The 19,277-nt window shown below is 40.6% G+C and overlaps 1 protein-coding gene across 1 annotated transcript; it reads right to left on the bottom strand.

Moving 5' to 3' along the window:
- Window positions 1–14,028: 14,028 nt before the first annotated feature.
- Window positions 14,029–17,233, bottom strand: LOC108367283 (uncharacterized). Its single transcript, XM_017621871.1, has 2 exons — window positions 15,260–17,233; window positions 14,029–15,176 (listed from the first exon to the last, which is right to left on the bottom strand). Exon 1 carries the CDS (start codon window positions 16,878–16,880, stop codon window positions 15,399–15,401), a length of 1,482 nt encoding a protein of 493 aa, XP_017477360.1. The 5' UTR covers window positions 16,881–17,233; the 3' UTR covers window positions 14,029–15,176; window positions 15,260–15,398.
- Window positions 17,234–19,277: the final 2,044 nt, after the last annotated feature.

Raw genomic sequence — 19,277 nt, 5'->3', positions numbered from 1 at the left:
CAATAAGGGCGGTCATTGAAGAGGCGGTGAGCGAAGGGGGAGTGGGCGTGGCACCTCCAACCCCCACCTAAGCGCCCTATGGATCCCAGGTACCCCTTAGAAAAATCTCCAAAAATCACAATTTTCACTTGCGTCCACAGTATTTTTGCGCAGAATTCGGTTAGGGATTATAACCCGTACCACGTAAAATCCTCCTTTCCGTGTTGCCGAAGAAANAATCTCCAAAAATCACAATTTTCACTTGCGTCCACAGTATTTTTGCGCAGAATTCGGTTAGGGATTATAACCCGTACCACGTAAAATCCTCCTTTCGGTGTTGCCGAAGAAAAGAGGAGGAACCCCTCTCTTCGTCAAAAGTGTATAACATTTCTTGTGGATATAATTCCGGCTTCGGTGTCCAAAGTATTTTTGCACTTAACCCCTTTCTGCGTAGGCGGCCTTCGGCCGCGCTTAGGGATTATAACCCTTACTGAGTAGAATTCTCCTTTCCATGTTGCCGGGGAAGAGGGGCAGGCACCTCTTTTGTTATCAAGGGTATATAAAATGTCCCGTGCAAATGAATATTCAAACTTTTTCAAACGAAAAAACGCAAGTGAAAATTGTGACTTTTGGTCATTTTTCTAAGGGGTCCCTAGGGAACCATAGGGGGCCTAGGTGGTCGGGAGTAACAGTTTTGTCAATGGCGGTTCATGCCCTCTCCAAAAAGGTCGGAAAAGGTGCCACGTCCACTCCCCCTTCGATCTCCATCTCTTTAACAACCAGCCCTATTGGAAAGCCAACCCATATAGTTATTTATTTTTCACATTTATTGTTGCTTTGAAAAAAAAAATTTCTAAGATATCGTTGTTTGTTCGTACCTAATTAATGGTAATTTGTAACAATAAATTGCACAAAAAAAAAAAAAAAAAATTGTACTCATTTCTTATGTCATGTACTGCTTTTTTCCTATCGAAAATATAAATGTACTCCTTTCTCCGTTTCAAAATCTGGCAACCCTAATCCAAACCCAGAGATCTACCACATTTTTTTGAAATCTTGCACATTTTTTTCCAGATTCTACCACAGAGAATTTTTTAAAAGTCCGATCACTGATAAGAACTAGATACATAGTCAAAATAGTTATTCGTACAGTGATTGTTTTTCGTTAAGTTTTCACGAAAATATAGTTCTTATTTTAACAAAAACCAAACGAATTAAATTTTCAAACTTTTTGCAAAACTTAAAAAATTCTACAAACTTTCTTCTATGTATATTTCAAACTTTTGATTCACATTTTTTGGAAAAAAATTGAGTACGCGATTTTGAAGCTCATTCAAATTCAGTGCTACAAAATGCAAGTTTCAAGCCGCTAAAAATTGCGTTGATGTTTGATATTTTTTTCTCAATTGTGTTGAGGGTTTTCTTCCATGCAAAACCATATTTTGTTCATGGAAGAAAATATGTAACACCCTTGAGAAGCAAATTCTAAAAAATCAAAGGTAATTTGAAGCGACTTGAAGCTTGCGTTTTATTCACTGAAATTGAATGAGCTACAACACTGCATACTATTTTTTTTTTTAAAAACTGTTATTCAAAATTTTGATGAAAGTTTGTATAACTTTTTTAAGTTTTGCAAAAAGTTTAAAAATTTTATGCATATGGTTTTTTTTTTAAATAAGAAAAGCATTTTCGTAAAATTAACGAAAAATTTATTATTGAAAACATTGCGAATATTGTAAAACGATCACTGTACTAATAACTATTTTCACTATGTGTGTAGTTATATGCATACATACATATGTAGGTATGTAAGTATGCATATTAAATTTATAACAAAGAGCTTTAACAAGTTATCTTACACTGATAAATTTATGAATTTCAACATTTCACTTAATATTGCTTCCAAAATTACTTGTACAAGTGCTATGTAAAAATATTTGTCATCAAGAGGCGAGCACACGCTCGTGGGTATCACCATAATATTGTAATAACTTTAGAACCACTTCTTCTCTAAACATGAAGCTTTCCCAAAATTTTGTTTTTAATAAGTATTGGGAAGTGTAGTTAAACGCATCCTCTTTAGAATATAATCTAGTTTATTGTGTAAAAATTTCAAAACAATCGAAACACAAACGTCTGCGATATAGTGAGTTTAAGTGAAAATTTCGAAAAAATTGGTCGCTGTGAAAAATCAAGTTTTGTGGTCTTTTCGACGTAAAGGCATGGGTAAAAACTTAGTTAAAATTAACTTTTCGCTGCTTGTTGTTCTCGCTGTTGTTGTCGCCCAAACTTTGCGAGAAGAATAACGGACCTGCGCATTGCGCAACCTCTTATATATAAACCTTGAAGCAGAAAGCTGCTACTAGGCTCAGTCGGTAACACACCGTCATATAAAAAGGTTTTTCTGTGCATGATTGACTTTTTTCCAACGAAAAATTATCTGCTCAAGAACAACCCTTACCTGTGATAATTTGCTGAACGCTGACAATGCAACCGTGAATTACAAAACAGATAATCTGCTACAGGCATGGGCAGAGAGTTAGCAGGTGCTAAAAGAGCGTAAGAGTCGCGTGTACGTATACAAGCGAGAGCGCAGCGATGAGAAAGATGAATTAGGCACACTAACCCATTCTCACTTTTAGCTCACGCTTGTTTGTGGTAGTGTCCACATCTGATCTGCGCACATGCAAGTCGGAACCAGCATTCGGACTTCACTGTAATTGCAGTATATCTACTCTTTTTAGCGAGATTGAACGTTCTACTGCTGTTTTTTCAAATCTACTAGGATTTAGTTTAAAGGTTATTTCTGTACTTGTCTGTTTTTGGAGACTAAAAGGCATTTCTTACCACCACTTAAATTACTAAAATTTTTGAAAAAATATTAATTTGTCGACGAAAAATATATTTGGAATCAGCAAAAGGTGTTTCTGCAACACGGGTTAGGTTGACGCGGCTGCATACAAACTTAGATCCAATGGGTCCCTTGTGATACCAATTATGAGCTCGAATTCGAAACCCGTCCGTTCACCTAAAAGTTGAACCAGTTGGTTAGGTTCAGAAAGCGAGAAAATTCGTAAATTCCTACTTCCCTTAGATCGGTGAGACAGACAGTGGTGGGGAAATGAGCGGCTTTTCGCCCACATGAGGCCGGAACAGTGACAGAGCTAGTGCTCGACGCTCTCGATTTCGTCCTCGTCGCGGCAACCACGGCAGAAGTCATTAGCCGGCAAACCCATTCTGCTAGCATGCCTTTAATGGGAAGGCAGTGGCCTGTAATGATCCCGGTCACCAGCCCTAGTAGAGGGCGTTCTTACCGAATGAGTGCGTCGGATCGTTTTTTGTCGAAGCTGGGCCAGATTAGTCGAGTCGTCTCACACGTGGGTTCTTCCGACCACCTGAGCCATGTCTTACAGGTACATAGGGGAATGCTCGCTGCATGAGAGGAGTTGACATCAGACAGGGTGGCTCCCTTCCTCGCAAGCTCGTCCGCAACACTGGTACCTTGAATGTCTCTGTGGCCTGTTACCCACACGATGTGAGCAATAGATTTTGAAGCTAGATCGTTAAGGGCTGGTTAGGATGTTGGTGTGATCGAATCTGGTGTCTTTCCATTTTGACAGTGCATTTATTTTTACTGCATTGAAGCTTGGCTGTAGCTTCCCACAAAGGTCTACGGGCAGAAAGTTTAGAAGTGTTTCCATAGCTTTGGTGGGTGCGGATGGCAGCGCCCCTGTGACTAGCATGCATGCCGCCCTTTGAACCTTGGTAAGCTTAGAATTTGCGAGCGATTTATCGAGTGATGTCCACCAGACTGTAACACCGTAGAATAATATAGGACGTACCACTGCTGTGTAAATCCAGTGAACTATTTGGGGTTTGAGACCCCATTTCTTGCTTATAGCCGTTTTGCAAGCATAGAGGGTGGTAATGCCTTTTTGGCCCGCTCCTCTACGTTGCGTTGCCAGGTTAGTTTCTAGTCCAAGATGACGCCCAAGTATTTCACTTCATTAGAGGGCGATAGCTCTACGCCGTTTAGAGTAGGAAGTTGAAATGGGACGATTTTTGTTTTACGTGTAAAGAGAACCAGAAGACCAGGTTTCCACGATACTCAGAGCGGTCTGCAATAGTTCTCCCAAGATTTGTGGGTGTTTACCGGTTGCAGTTAGGGTAAGGTCATCGGCACATGCAATAGCGTTGCAACCAGTGCCCTGTAAGCGCATGAGAAGGATGATTACCGTAAGATTCCAGAGGGGTGGTGAGAGTACTCCTCCTTGAGGAGTGCCTCTTGTCGCATATCGTGTGATGTGAGCGCCACCCATCTCCGAATAGACAGTTCTCCGATTGAGGAGAATATGGACAAAGTCCACCAGGGATCGATCCAGTCCGATCTGCAGCATAGAGGCTGTCATCGCCTCTGGGAGGACGTTATTAAAGGCTCCTTCTAAGTCTAGAAGGAAACCCAATGTTAGGTCCTTGCATGACAAGGATTTTTCAATGTATCGGAAACGAGATTGTGGAGTGCGGTTTCTACAGACTTGCCTCTCGAGTAGGCGTGTTGGCAGTCAGATAGCTCCCTCGGATTCATCTTTTGCCGAATAACTATTGTTGTTCCGATATGAGTAGCTACAAGCAATTACTCGATGCTTTCTTCAAGTACTGAGTACTTTTTGTACTCGAATCCTTCCCGCAAGTACTTAGGTGGGCATTGAGTACGCGATTAAAGTATTACTTGCTTTTCCAAAAATTCTGAATTTCGGTTCTGACAATATATGAATCATGCTGTTGTGGTTTTTGCACCACGTTAAGTTGGCTAATAAAGAAAGTGTCAATTCCTGCTTTCCCGTACTAGTCAATTCTTAAAATTTTGCAAGATACAAACTTGTGGCTACTTTTTCGGTAAGTTTCGGTCGGAGAGTACTCGAAGCGATTCTGTTTTTCTTCACATGACATAAGTATTTACAATGAGTTCGATATGAGTAAGCATCGAGTACTTCTCTCCGATACATTTGTGGGCAGTGTTGCCGCGCCGTCCCAAGGAAATGTATCAGCGACCAAGCCAAAAATGTATCCAAATGTATCCAATTTTCTTTTTTAACGTATCCATCTCATAATTTGTAAGAAAACATTTTCAAGAAAAATACATAATTTAACCCATCCAAGTCCTTACTTGGAATACGTGTATATATATTTTTATATTTCATAAATTTGTAATCATTTGTAATTTCAATTTATAAATTACATTTTTTATGCATAAGTATTTTGCAAAGTATCATATATAGTAATTAATATGTTACATTTGTACCTGTACACTATAAAAAGTGTGTGTAAAACTACTACTGAAAAGTATCTATTTTTCAACAGGAATCTGTATAAATATACATACGCATAGGATGTACCATCAAATCGTTGGTCTTGAAGGGAATCTATGTATACATGCATGCATATGAGCAAATTAAAAAGTCGATACAATTTACAGTCGAAAAGTACAGTTTTTGTATAGATTATAGATTATTTCCAAACACTGTGGGAAACTAAGCAAAGTGTATTTCGCAAATATTCAAATACATAATCTACCAACCGATAATTTTATATATTCATTAAAAGATAATTTGTCATCAGTCTGAAATAAAAAAATTATAAATCGGAAGGGTGAAATAGTATTGTGTTATTAATTCCAAAATAAAAAGTTAAATTTCACTGACGAAGGGGGGGAGGCCTATCCCCCCAAATGCCCCCTCCCCCCCTGGCTACGCTACTGATACATACTGATTTTTTCATGTTAACTGAGCCGTCGATCCATAACAACATTCGAGAAATGTATAATACTATTCGAGTACTTTTCCCGCGATGTTCAGTGCCTATTTAGTGCAGTTTATTCTCGATACAAAAATGTTTATATACACATGCGTACATACTATGTATATAAAAGTATTGGTTGAATTAAAGTGAAAATTCAATTAGTTCTATAAAAAAATCGTAATTAGTGGGTCACTTTTTATATTGGTTTTGGTAAATACAACAATACTTACATTTTAGGCGGATCACAAATGTCGTATAGATCATATTTAATTTTACTGAAAAAAATAGTGATGTGTTGATTTTTCCCAAGTTTTGGTGCTTTTAGGAAAGCTGGCAGCCATGGGCTCTCACAGTCGTGAGTACTCACACATATTTATTCTCTCATTCTGATCACACGTACAGATGCAATTCGCTCAAATTTTTGTATTTTTTATATTTATAATATATCGGAAACCATTTGACCGATCACAAAAGTATTGATGCTAATTTAAAGATAATTTAAATATCTTTTACGCGACGTATATAGTATGACCGCCTTTAAAACAAATTTTAAATAAACGACATTTAAAAAAAAGTGAAATACTCCCTAATTACCTTTATTTGACGTCATTCTTCAGAAGATGTAATATTTAAAAAAAACCCAAAAAAATAACTTTAATCATTGATATATTCTTTATTTTTTACTTCCGACAGATAAATTTGGTAGGGTTGAAATCAGCACAAAAAGTTCTATGGAGCCACATTTTCAGTTTTAGCATAGATAGATTGTTGATTTGATTTTGACTTATGTGCGCGGAACGATATCGTTCTATTTTTGATTAAATCCTGCAGTACGGGAATAGGCTAACTGCCGGCAAGTTGGTTGCAGGTTTGGATTACACTAGTCTAAGAAACTAAGACTAAGAAAAAATATGTTTTCTTAGCTAATTTTGGGTTGCCGAACACGAAAACAACACCCATTCTTTTTTTGAAAGAAGCGTTTTCGAGATTCGAAAAACGTGTTTTTTTGTACCTTTCGCAGTTATTTGTACGTATCTTTTGAAAAAATCATCTAATCGACGCAAGCGACCTACCGTTCGAAAGGTACTGATGTGTAGGGTTGCCAGATTTTTTTGGTGCGAAATCAGTACCTTAGCTTTTTTATTGCTATAAAAATCAGTACTTTTCAGTACACTTTTATTCAAAGCAAAATTATGAATGAATGTAATTAACAGTTAATACTGTAAAACTCCAGAGTACTTGTTTTTATTTATTTTTTATTTTGGTATAAAAATAAAATGTAGTTCATAAACATTAAAAATATTATTCATTTTAGCATGAGTGTACACATTAACATGTAGTATAGAATAACCTTATACATAGAATCATTGTACACAGGAGCTAATAAATTATTTAATATTAAAGACATATTTGGATAGCAATTCAAAGAATTCTTTGCATTTCATTTTAAAATTACTTTTAATTTGGAGTCCGCTTTCAAAAGTTTTAATAAGAAGTTAGGGTCTTTACGCTAGGAAGTAAACTCTGTACTTACTTAAAAGAGTGCTTCGTTTGAGTGCAGTGTTGCTACTCACATATTTTTCCCCCTACCAAAAAACGTACCAAAACGGTTTTGAGCGTACCAAAAAAATTTTTTGCAGTAATAAAAGAGAAATGTTTTTTTTCTAATTTATTATTTTTCAATTTAACTGGATTAAAAAATATTTTTTCGCACCAAATATTTCACAATGTCGGTATACAATATTTTTTATTAAAAGTTATTTTTCTCTATTTTATACTATAGCTAAAAACATAAAGATGTAATTTCTAAACTCTGTTAAAAACTCAGGAAAATTCAATAAATTTTTATGAAAAATTCCAATTTTTTAATAAGATTTTTTTTTATTTTTTCGAGTTTGCAGTTTCGTAGCCTAATAAATTATGAACGTGATCAAATGTGTTCACAAACCAGAAGTTTATTGCACTTCAAATTAATTTAACTTTCTTACTTGCCCACTAGTCCATTAAAATGAGTGTTTTTTTATACATATTTACTCATTGAAAAGTCAAGAATGATGGAATACAAGATTGCGCCGTCCTGTCGACGATGACATTTCTCAAGTAAAAGCAAACAAAGCCGAATAGGATGATAAAATAAACCGTCAAAGCAGTCAATTTTTTAAGACATACTAAATTTTTCGATCGCGCTTTAGTTGTGTAAAATTGCAAAAGTATATAATTTTAAACGACCAAAATGTAGGCAGCATTCATGATTCAATAATTAGGGGCTCGATAAACAGACAGTTGCCTCTCTCGCACCGCTCCCTTAGCGGTGGCACCGTGTTGCTTTTTCGAATATTTACTTGAAAAAGTGTAGCTTATGTGTGAAATATGTTCATTAGTAACAGCGCTCTTACACGATATGTATTTGCATATGTAAATGCTACCGAACACCGAGTTACCGAGTTCCAAGCTCGGTGAGAAGACCCGTTACAAATTTGTTTGCTCAGAATTGAAAATTCAGTACAAATTTTGAAAAATCAGGACAATAGCGTACTGATTAAAGAAATTAATAAAATCAGTACGAGAGTTGAAAAATCAGTACTGTACTGATATAATCAGTACGTCTGGCAACCGTACTGATGTGATATATAACTTGTGCGTATTTCAATAAAAATTATTATTGTCACTAGCGACCAAAATCGAAAAAAGTGAAATTTTTTATCATTTTTGAAAAGTACACATTTTTAGATGGTTATTTTTTATTACAAAAATTTTGTTTATTTTTTTTTAATTTGTGTAAAAAATAAATCATTGCAGTAAATTTTGAATCTAAGATCGTCCAAATCGGATAAAAATTCTAACATTGTATTTTTCACTCAATCACACTTTTGGTCAAAAATAAGCTTTTCCCCTTGAACGAATGGCGCCTGTTTATCAATGGAAGCAAGTACTTCATAAATTTAACACAAAACCATCAATTTCAGCCGAGCATTCAACGGGTGTGAATAAAACCTATCAGACGATGAAGAAACTTTTTGGACTCTTATACTATAACTCATATAAGTGGAAGATTTGTTATGCCTTGAAAGGCACTGGTTTACAACGAGGTTATACAAAACACAGCTGCTTCTTGTATCTTTGGGATAGTAGAGGGGATAAAAAACACTACACCCAACGTGACTGGACGAGACGTATGTCAGAGGAGAGAATAACGTGGTTGAAAGAGCACTTGTTGATAAAATGTCATCATACCACCGTTGCGTAAGGAACTTGGACTAATGAAGAATTTGTCGGAGCGTTGGCCAAAGATCCCGAGAACAAAGGGCTAAAATATTTGATGAAGAAGTTCCCTAAATTGACCCCGGAAACGTTGAAACGTTTGAACAGTGCTGAAGCAGGAGCATGGATTGCTTTTCGTGACGTTGTACATAAATAGTAACAAGCGAAGTTCTAAAGCGCGTCAATTGATGGATAGCATGTTGCAAACATTTCAGGCTATTGGCATAATCTATATCGTAGATTCGTTTTATACGTCTTCTTTAGAAGTTAAAAATTATTTCTTTTCCAGGAGCCCGCATGTCACTGAAAACGCTTTTCCTTTGAATTTGGGGGCAGAGAGCGATGAGCAAGGCGAAAGATTCCATTAGGACATCGCAGCATTCGGAAAACGATATGAACGCTTTTGGGACGAAGGCATGATGGGTGACTACTGCTGGATGTAAATTCAAGAAGATTCTACCCAACACAAACGAAAAATTTCAAGGGGAAAAGCTTATTTTCGACCAAGAGCGTGATTGTGTGAAAAGTGCAAAGTTAGAATTTTTACTTAGTGCTCCATAACATCTACATTCCTTATCCGATTTGGATGACAGACTCAAAATTTGCTGTAATGACTAAGCTTTTAGTAAAGTTAAAAAATAAAAATTAATAAACAATTTTTTTAATGAAAAATAAGAAACTAAAAATGTGCACTTTTAAAAATTGATTAAAAATTTAATTTTTTTGACTTTGGTCGCTAGTAACACAAATAATTTCTATATAAATTTGCACAAGTTATATCTTTTAGTAAAGAACACATCACTACCTTTCGAACGGTAGGTTGATTGCGTTGATTTTATGATCTTTTCAAGAGATATTTACGAATAGGTGCGAAAAGTACCAAAAACACGTTTTTCGGAAAAATCTCGAAAACGCTTCTTTGAACAAAAAAAGGGTTTTGTTTTCATATTCAGCGACCCATAGTTANTTCAAGAGATATTTACGAATAGGTGCGAAAAGTACCAAAAACACGTTTTTGGGAAAAATCTCGAAAACGCTTCTTTGAACAAAAAAAGGGTTTTGTTTTCATATTCAGCGACCCATAGTTGGCCTACAAAATACTTTTTTACAATGGTTAATTTTTCGTGTAAACTAGTGTTATCAAAGACACAATCCAAACTCGGTAAAAAAGGGTTGCATTCCCATAAACTCCAAATAAAAGTGGTGTTTATGGAGAGTTTAACGAAAATTTCTTTGTATGGTAAACTTCGAATTTAGGAGCAGAGTTCAGCGTTAAACTCCAAAATGGCCTACAAACCCGACTTAATGGCCAAACGCGAATATAGTATGTATAATGAAGATAGTATAAATTCATACTTCCTTGCATTTTAGGCACCAATTGTATTGAGAAAATCCGCCGAATTTGATAATTAAGATAATAGATTAAACTTAGAGAGGGTACATGTTTCATGTTCGTTGAAAACTTCGAATGCCATAACAATTTTAGTACCAATNAGATAATAGATTAAACTTAGAGAGGGTACATGTTTCATGTTCGTTGAAAAGTTCGAATGCCATAACAATTTTAGTACCAAGAAGTTAGATGAAAGAACAGGACTTTTTAAACTAATTCGGGCGATAACTATTCAACTGATTCATCAAGTTTCTTTGAGCTTAATTCCCTTGAAAATTCAAGTACTCGATCGAAGACAGTGGAAAAGGGAAAAAATTAAAAAAGCAAGGTAACAAGGAAAACGTTACTTTGGTTTGGAAAGAATCAGCGGAGAGAAAGTGGGTTTGAAAAAAACGAAACTTGAAGCAGCGATGTCGGTGTACGAATTCTTACGGTAACAACAAGTGTGGAACGGTATCTGATTCTCAGAGAGCTGAGCTCTTTAAGTCATTCTGGAAACCAGTGTCATCTGAGCAGGGTTCCCACTGAAAAACTTTCTTTCCTACCAAGAGCTGGTTCACAAACCTACCAAAATGGCTTCTTTCCTCCCATTTCTTTTAATCAAGGAAGCGGTGTTGGACAGCATTAAATACATGTATTTTTTCTGGTTTTTATACTTAGAATAAGATATCCAGTAAACAAAAAGATCAGAATAATAGCTATTATATACATAGCACACACAAAAAAGTGGTGTGTACTTTTAACCAAACCCACTTATCGACATGTATTTCGATCCACTGAATCCGAATATGAGGCCCGTTTCACCTCTAAACCCTCAAAATTTCGAGTAAATTGCGAAAGACCGAAAAAGTGGCAACAAATTCGCAGTTTGTAGTATTAATAAAGCCTTCGGAGCAATTTCAAAAAATGAACTTGGCACCTTGTCAGCTTAAGGCAACGATATATACATTAGTAAGGTAAAAATAAACCTTACGCTTAGGCTTGCCAAATGTCCGGGCCTCGGAGCCTCCGGGCTTGGGACAACATCTGAGCGCGACCGGTTTGACATTAATTCCTGCGAGTTGCGGTTAAAAACTTTGAGATTCTCCGATTTACTGGAAATATGACTAACAATAAGAAGTTTTCTTTTTTGAATCGCTCTAGAATCATTTTAAATATTTTAAGAACCTTGTCATTGTTGAAACTATTATCGCTTCGCAACCGCATTTCAAAGAAAAATATCTCATTTATAAACCTGCCTTAACATCCATCAATTCAATATCTCGATATTTAGATACGCAGTGAATAAAGCTTTTTATACGAATAGGTTAGGTTAGGTTAGGTTGAAGTGGCTGCTAGGCCCAGAGGGCGCCAGCACACTTAGGCCCGATCAGGGCCCATTGTGATACCACATGGATCCAAAGAAAACCCCTATTCCTTAAACCAGTTTGTGGAGTCTGCAAACCTTAGCAACTGCCGTATTCCAAACTTAGCAGTCGCGCTTAGATCGTCTAGAAGACCTATACCTAGGAATTTCTGTCTTTTCCTGCCCAGTGCTGGGCAATCGCAGAGTAAGTGCCTTATTGATTCAGGCTCTTCTTCGTCATGGCAGCTCCTGCAGTAGTCGTTGTGACTAACCCCGAGGCGTTCTGCGTGCCTTCCTATCAAAATATGTCCTGTGAGCAGACCAATGGCCAGTGACATATCGCCTTTGTTGAGAGTGAGAATTTCTCTCGATCTCCGTACATCCCATTTTGGCCATGTAAGCTTCGTTGTATTACAGTTTTCAGTGCGCTCCCATCTGGAGGCCGCTTCTTCAAGGAAGTTCTCCCTTAGTAAGAGCTTGCAGGAAGCGAGTGGCATACCCACCCTCTTCCAGGCTGGTGAAAGTGGAGAGGAAGTACCCGCCCTTGCAAGCTCGTCTGCCTTCTCATTTCCTGGTATGTCACTGTGCCCCGGTACCCATACCAGGTGCAAAGCGAACTGCTCTGCCATCACGTTAAGTGATTTGCGGCAGTTGGCAACTGTTTCCGAATTTATAGTGACAGAGTCAAGCGCCATAAGGGCCGCCTGACTGTCTGAGTATATATATATTTCCGTAGTGGCGATAACAGCTAGTTTTAGGCTGTCAACGGCTTCTTGTATGGCTGCCAATTCGGCTTGAAAGACACTACAGTGGTCAGGTAGTCGGAATGATCTTTTTATTCCCAATTTCTCCGAGTAGACGCCTCCTCCTACCCTATTTTCTAGTTTGGAGCCGTCCGTGTAGAATCTTATGGCATCTCTAGACCCCGGAACTCCTTCGAGCCATGATTCCCTGCTAGGTAGCGTTACGCTATAACCTTTAGTGAAAGTGAGCCTTGGTACACAGTAGTCCTTTGTACTCGGTAGTTGTCGGTTTCTCAGAATTGTAGTGTGACCACAGCGAGCCGCTTTCCAGCTTTTAAGCCCCTGTAGTCTTAGGGCTGCAAACGCAGCGTATTGTCGTCCCATAATATCTATGGGTATGATGTTGAGGATCGTGTTCATTGCCATAGTAGGTGTTGTGCGGAGAGCACCACTAATGCAGATCAGAGCCGTTCTCTCCACTTTTTGTAATTTAATAATGTTTACTTTCTTCTCCAGCACTGGCCACCATACCACTACCCCGTACAGAAGTATGGGCCTCACCACGACGGTGTATATCCAGTGCACTAGCTTCGGGGTTAAACCCCATTTTTGGCCGATTGCTCTCCTGCAGCTGTATAGGGCAACCGTGGCCTTCCGCACCCGCTCTTCGGTGTTTTGAATCCAGCTTAATTTTTTATCTAGGACTATCCCCAGGTATTTAGCGGATTCGCTTAATTTTAGTGTGGTCTGTGCCAGCCTTGGTGTTATCAATGGGGGGATTTTGTACCTTCTTGTGAACAGTACAAGTTCTGTCTTGCTTGGGTTTACCCCTAACCCGTTATTTTTTGTCCAACTCTCGACTTCCTTCAGTTTTACCTGCATAATGTCACATAGAGTCTGTGGAAATTTCCCACTTACTGTTAGTGCAAGATCATCCGCATACGCAATAACCTTACAGCCACCCCCCCCCATGCCACACAGCAGTGAGTTTACCGCTGCGACCCATAATAGAGGGGATAGGACTCCCCCTTGCGGGGTGCCCCTCTCTACGAACCTGGTCAACGATACCCCCGCCAGCTCCGCCCGGACCACCCTGCATCTCAGCATTTGGTTTACGAGCGCAACTAAGCGCGAGTCGATGCCCAGGCCCGCCAGTGCTGCCGTTATCGCGCCCGGCATGATGTTGTTAAAGGCGCCCTCTATATCCAGGAAGGCTGCTAGCGTATATTCTTTGATGTCTAGTGATCTCTCTATATACGACACTATTTCATGTAGCGCCGTTTCTGTAGATCTACCTTTCGTATAAGCATGTTGTGTGGTAGAGAGTCTGTCACCAACCGACTCTCTGATACGGACCTCCACCAGTCTCTCCATAACCTTCAGTTGAAATGACGACAAGGTGATGGGCCTGAAATCCTTTGGGTTATTGTGAGACACCTTCCCTGCCTTGGGGATGAACACCACTCTTGATTCCCTCCACTTTCTAGGGATATGGTTATGAGCTAATACTCCCTTAATTATAGCGTGTAGCCACGCTGAGCTTAGCTGAAGTGTTTGCTGCAGCTGTATGGGGGCAATGCCATCCGGACCTGCTGATTTATAGGGCTTAAATGTCCCAATAGACCAGATGACCTTTTCCCTAGTGAGGAAATCTCCAGTGACCGAAAGATCTCCAGTTAGATGTGGCTGTACCGGCATGCTATCCGTGGCACCCGGGAAGTGTGTGCAAAGAAGCAGATCCAGTGATTCCTCCTCGGTCTCTGTCCAGGAGCCGTCAGGTCTTTGCAAGCATCCTGGGGCTTTCTGGGCAGTACCTGAGAGTATCTTTCTGAGCCTGCCTGCCTCTGAGATAGACTCCACCCCATTGCAGAAGTCTTTCCATGAGGTTCTTTTCGACCTTCTTAGGAGCTTCTTGTACTCCCGTAACGTTGTCTTGTAGGTCTCCCAATGTCCCTCACTACCAGACGCAGTAGCCTGATTGAAGGTTTTCCTGCAGTTCTTGCGTGAAATCCTGATTTCTTCATTCCACCAGGGTGGCTTTTTCCTACCCCGGTGCTGCTTTTTGGGGCATGCAATGTCTATTGCCTTACTGCAGGCCCCCGTAAAATGGTCGACAAGATATTCCAGCTCCTCTAGGTTTGCTGGAGTAGCCGGCTCTCTATCTTGTGGCAAAAGCCTATCCAGCTCTTTCCGATACCTATGCCAGTTGGCATTTCGCAAGTTTCTAGTTAGAGGAGCCTTGGGCGTTTCCCCTAATACCTCGAATTGGATATATCGGTGGTCGGAAAAGGAGTGCTCCTCAAGCACCTTCCACTTCCCGACCAGACATTCCGCATTCTCAGAGATAAGGGTAACGTCCAGAACTTCCCTTCGGGATTTTGTAATAAAAGTGGGATCATTCCCCCTATTCGCAATAACAAGCTTAGAACTAAGTATGAAATTAAAAAGTGACTCACCCCGTTCGTTATCATCGGAGCTGCCCCAGGTGTGATGGTGGGCATTCGCGTCACCTCCCAAAATTAGCGCCTCTCTCGTGCTGGCCACTAGGTCTTTAATGCAGGTAGTTGGCACCTCCTTGTCATGCGCTAGGTACATGGATGCCATCCTAATTGGTCGTCCGTTTGCACTTAGACTGACCGCTGTTGTGTCCTCGTCGCTAAATTGTGGAAGAAAGAGACACTTTAGTGTGATACTTATCAATATGCACGTCCTTGGTTTCCCCGTTGAGGCTCCACTTACCAGTCTGTAGCCCGGCGCTTTCAGCCCACAAATGTTTTGTCCCACCACCCAAGGTTCTTGGATTAGGACGATGTCGGCTGCCCCTTTAGCTGTTAGATGGAGCAGCAGTGCAGCTGAAGCTGCTTTACAGTGGTGAAGGTTAATCTGCAGTACCTTCACCATCTTGGCCGTTATCGCCCACGTCGCCTATTAGGGTGGAGTTGACCGCGTCTTCCGACATCTCGATCAACTCCTCCTCCGTATAAAGCCGAAGCATGCGTCCGACCCCCAGCGAAGACGTCGATGAGGCATAACCCCCGGTCAGGTCGTCCATCGGATCAACCTGCTCGGATTCTTCCTCCATCTCCACGTCGCTGTTGGCCTCTTCCGGCTCTACCTCCGCGATCAGGTTCTTCGCTGCGTTTACGTCGTTGCTGTAGACCTTAATTTTGGCCATGTCACAGCCGTAACGTATGACCCCGCTCTTTTGCTCCAACAACTCTATGGAGTCCTTATTTAGAAGCAGGACAACCTGCATCGTCGCTTTACCGCTTTCGTTGATTTTGACCACCTTCCAATTATCGGTAGGTAGCTCCGGGTTATAGAGCCTTATGGTTTGGAGGATCCTTTCTGGCTCCGCTGGCCTGCAAGGCAACCATGCTCTCGCTCTCGGTCGCACCGGTAGGTCCTTGAAGTCGACCGCCCTGAGCTTCGCACCAGGGTAGACTTCTCCAATACCTGCGACTGTTTTCTTGTAGATCTCCGCTGATCTAGCATCCTCGCATGCTATAACGCGGATGTTATTTTGGAACCACCCCGCTCCCTTGCAGGTTGGCGGAGGTCCCGGATTCTCCAACATAATGTTGATAGCAATGTCGGCCATCGCGGCCTTAACCCACTTCCATTGCTGCCTCAGGGTGAGGCTGTCTTCATTGCTCTCATCGATGACGCCGAGCAGGATCTGCTCCTTGGCTACTTCAGCAAAAGAAGGCCCCTGCGTTCTGACCCTCTTTGCGTATTGGTTGGGCGTATTTTCCCCCGATCTATTGCGCTTACTGGAGGGCGCCTGCGGCTGCTTCTCCTCCGGCTTGCGGTAGTCGGGCAGGACTGCCTTTGCCCAGTCGATTTCTGTGAGGATCTCCTTCACATGCTCTTCTTTCGCCTTGCTACACAGGTCAGGCGTTGCGGTGAACCTTTGCAGGATTCGAGCAGCCAGCTTCCTCTGCCGATAGCCCGCTGCAGCTGGTTCTGGCCTCTGGTCAGGCCTCGTGAAGGCCGTGGGTGTCGCGGGAGGACCGCCCGGGGCCTGCGCCCCAGATTCAGCCTTATCCCCGGCTGCAATCTGCATGCCAGGTTGGCGTCCACTGGTGCCAGGAGTTTCCCGGGGTGGACTCCTTTGAGCAACCCCACCGCCACTTTCCTTCGTTTTTGCGAGAGCTTGGCCCGGTTTCACCATTGGCCTTGGTTTCCCGCTATTTGTCACCGCACTACGGCTGGTGGAGGTACTCTGCATCGCTTGAGCTCCTTGTTTAGTGGGCCGAGACCCTTCCGACGCTTTAAGGGGGCCGGTCCCTTTATAAATTGTTTTTGATGTTGTTGTTGCTGTTTTTGTTGTTGTTGTTGTTATTTGTTTTTTGTCCATAATTGATCCCACGGGCTGCGGAGAAAGGGGGTTCGTCCACCCGGGCAGAGATCCGCGATGCCCAGGTAAGGCCTACTTACATCCTGGGTGTGGCCGCCTCCCAGAGGGCTCCGTTCGCGACTGGGCTATTTAGGGGCCCCCAGCCTGGCCGATCCTCGGTACGGTGCGCGTGACGCCTTGATCCAGCCCCTTCAGACCTCCAAGCCACGATCAGAAACCATTTCCATATGACTACGCTATTAAGGAGTTTAGCACATAGCACTGATTCCTGATCTTAGCTGAGCACCATTCTGACATCGCACAGAATCCTCTGTAGTGCCCATTACCAGTCAGCACCCTCGTGGAGGGTTCAGCCGGAGGATTCTATACGAATATAGAGTTCAGAAAATTGCCGAAGGTGATTGGTAAAATTCTGCCTATACCATAAAGCAACGAGGCTTTATAATGAACGAGGGTAAAATTGATATTGTGAAAATTTGGCAAGCCTACTTACAGCGATGACAAAGTGACACATTACAACAAGCCAGAGATGTTTTCTGTTTTATGAGCAAAGAAACCTACCAAAATTTTAAGCGTCCTACCATCCTACCAGCGAGAAAAAAACCTACCAATTTTGGTAGGAAAAGCCCAAAACGGCAACCCTGCATGTGATCAAAGAAAATCATGGATTAATGCACTAGTTCATGTTGTTCCAGTTAAGCGTAGAAGGGGCGAAACGGTCAAAAGGGCGTGTACCATGCTTATCATCTTGAAGTGGATGGTGAAGTAATTAAAGTCTGCAAAAAATATTGGGAAATGGTTTGTTCTAAATACATTAGAGAAAGCTAAATTCCTTTGCCTAACCAAATTAACATGGCAATGTCATTGAAGCGTACCGAGAGGGTGCGCGTACATTTCGCTTGGGGTTTACGAAGTCATAAAATGATTTGGGGTTATATATTATACGCCGTTTGATTTTACACAAGTAAGCTTTATAACACTTTTTGTTTAATTCAAAAAACTTATGACGCAAAAGTGAGTATTTTACATAGTATGAGTGTAAACCGGGTTTTTTCTGTAATCTAAAATAACGCGACTTTCTGTTTTTCAAATTTCTCAGTTCTTTAGTGAACCATAACTGTGTTTGCTCTTCAGGAACATACATGCGTTTAGGCACATGCTTTTCAAATAATTTATGTAAAGTAAAGTTAAAAAGTGCAACGCTTTGTTCAATATTTTCTTTAAATGCAGGCCACGACAATTTAGACAGTTCTTTGTTAAGCATTTTAAAGTTGGCTTTCGAAAAATCAAAGCGAATATTTGGTTCGTATGCTTGGGTACTGCAATTTTGACCATCACTTATAACTTCGTAAGATACCTCCATAGCAGGGTGGTAGACATCTTCGGGCAAAACTAGTGGATCACACTTATTTACAACGGACTTAGATGCATCATCAACATAAACAAGATCTAATACTTTACCAAACTTATTGTGAAGTACATTAACCTGAGTTAGGCAGAGTTCAGCCATCTCCTCTAAAAATACGTTGTTGCACGCACTAGACGCGAAAGGTACGATATCATTGTCAATGATGTTCCATGATATGCTTGGTAAATTAAAATCACCCAACACAATCATTGAGTCAGAAGGTTTAGTCAGTAAATTAACTGATTTCAGTAAAGAGATGAGTCGTGAATACACCAATGTGGTAGATCGGGGAGGGATATAGCATTGAGCTAAGTAAATATACCCTTATAAAGCCTGTACACGAATGCATTTGAACTCTACTGAATCAATGTGTGGAAGACTAACTTCTTCAGATGATATTGAAGAGTCTACAGCAAAGAGTACGCCACCGCCGATTCTGTCCCCCCTATCTTGTCTATAGATATGATAATTATTTGGAAGAATCTCTGAATTGAAAATGTGAGGTTTCGCCAAGAGTACTCCAAAATTAACCACAATTCATATAAAAAATATGGTCCAATTAACATTGCGATGTCCTAGGGCAGGACCATATACTCCATCCCTGCATTACATCAGAGTAGCACAAAACTACTCCAACATATTAACAATGGCATTGTTGTTATATTTTTTCGTTTGTACACGCTTTTGTTCTTCACTTCGCAGATGCTTTTTTTGAAGCGAATAAAAACCAAAAACAAAAATTAAAAATTACATGTTGCCTCTGACGACATTCGAACCCGAACATGCTGGGAGCTAAGAAATAATAGCTAGCATCTCTACACGTTTAGCTACAGCCAGACATGCAAATGTACTTTCAAATGCTTAACTTCAATCACATTTCGTTAAAACACGAGCAGTGATCGGGTAACAATAAGCTGGTGCAGAGACACGAGTTGGTCCGCTACAGCATGACAGAGGAGCACTTTTGTAAGTACTCCAATATACCACAA

The sequence above is a fragment of the Rhagoletis zephyria genome, unplaced genomic scaffold (assembly GCF_001687245.7).
Source record: "Rhagoletis zephyria isolate East Lansing unplaced genomic scaffold, Rhagoletis_zephyria_1.1 Rzeph_scaffold_02618, whole genome shotgun sequence".
In the NCBI taxonomy this organism is placed as follows: Eukaryota; Metazoa; Arthropoda; class Insecta; order Diptera; family Tephritidae; genus Rhagoletis; species Rhagoletis zephyria.
Note: the sequence above shows the minus strand (reverse complement) of the source record. Positions and strands in the feature narration are given on the sequence as shown.

What these genes read in the sequence shown, in the direction of transcription:
- LOC108367283 (XM_017621871.1), bottom strand. Translation starts at nt 16,880, where the DNA reads ATGGACAAAAAACAAATAACAACAACAACAACAAAAACAGCAACAACA.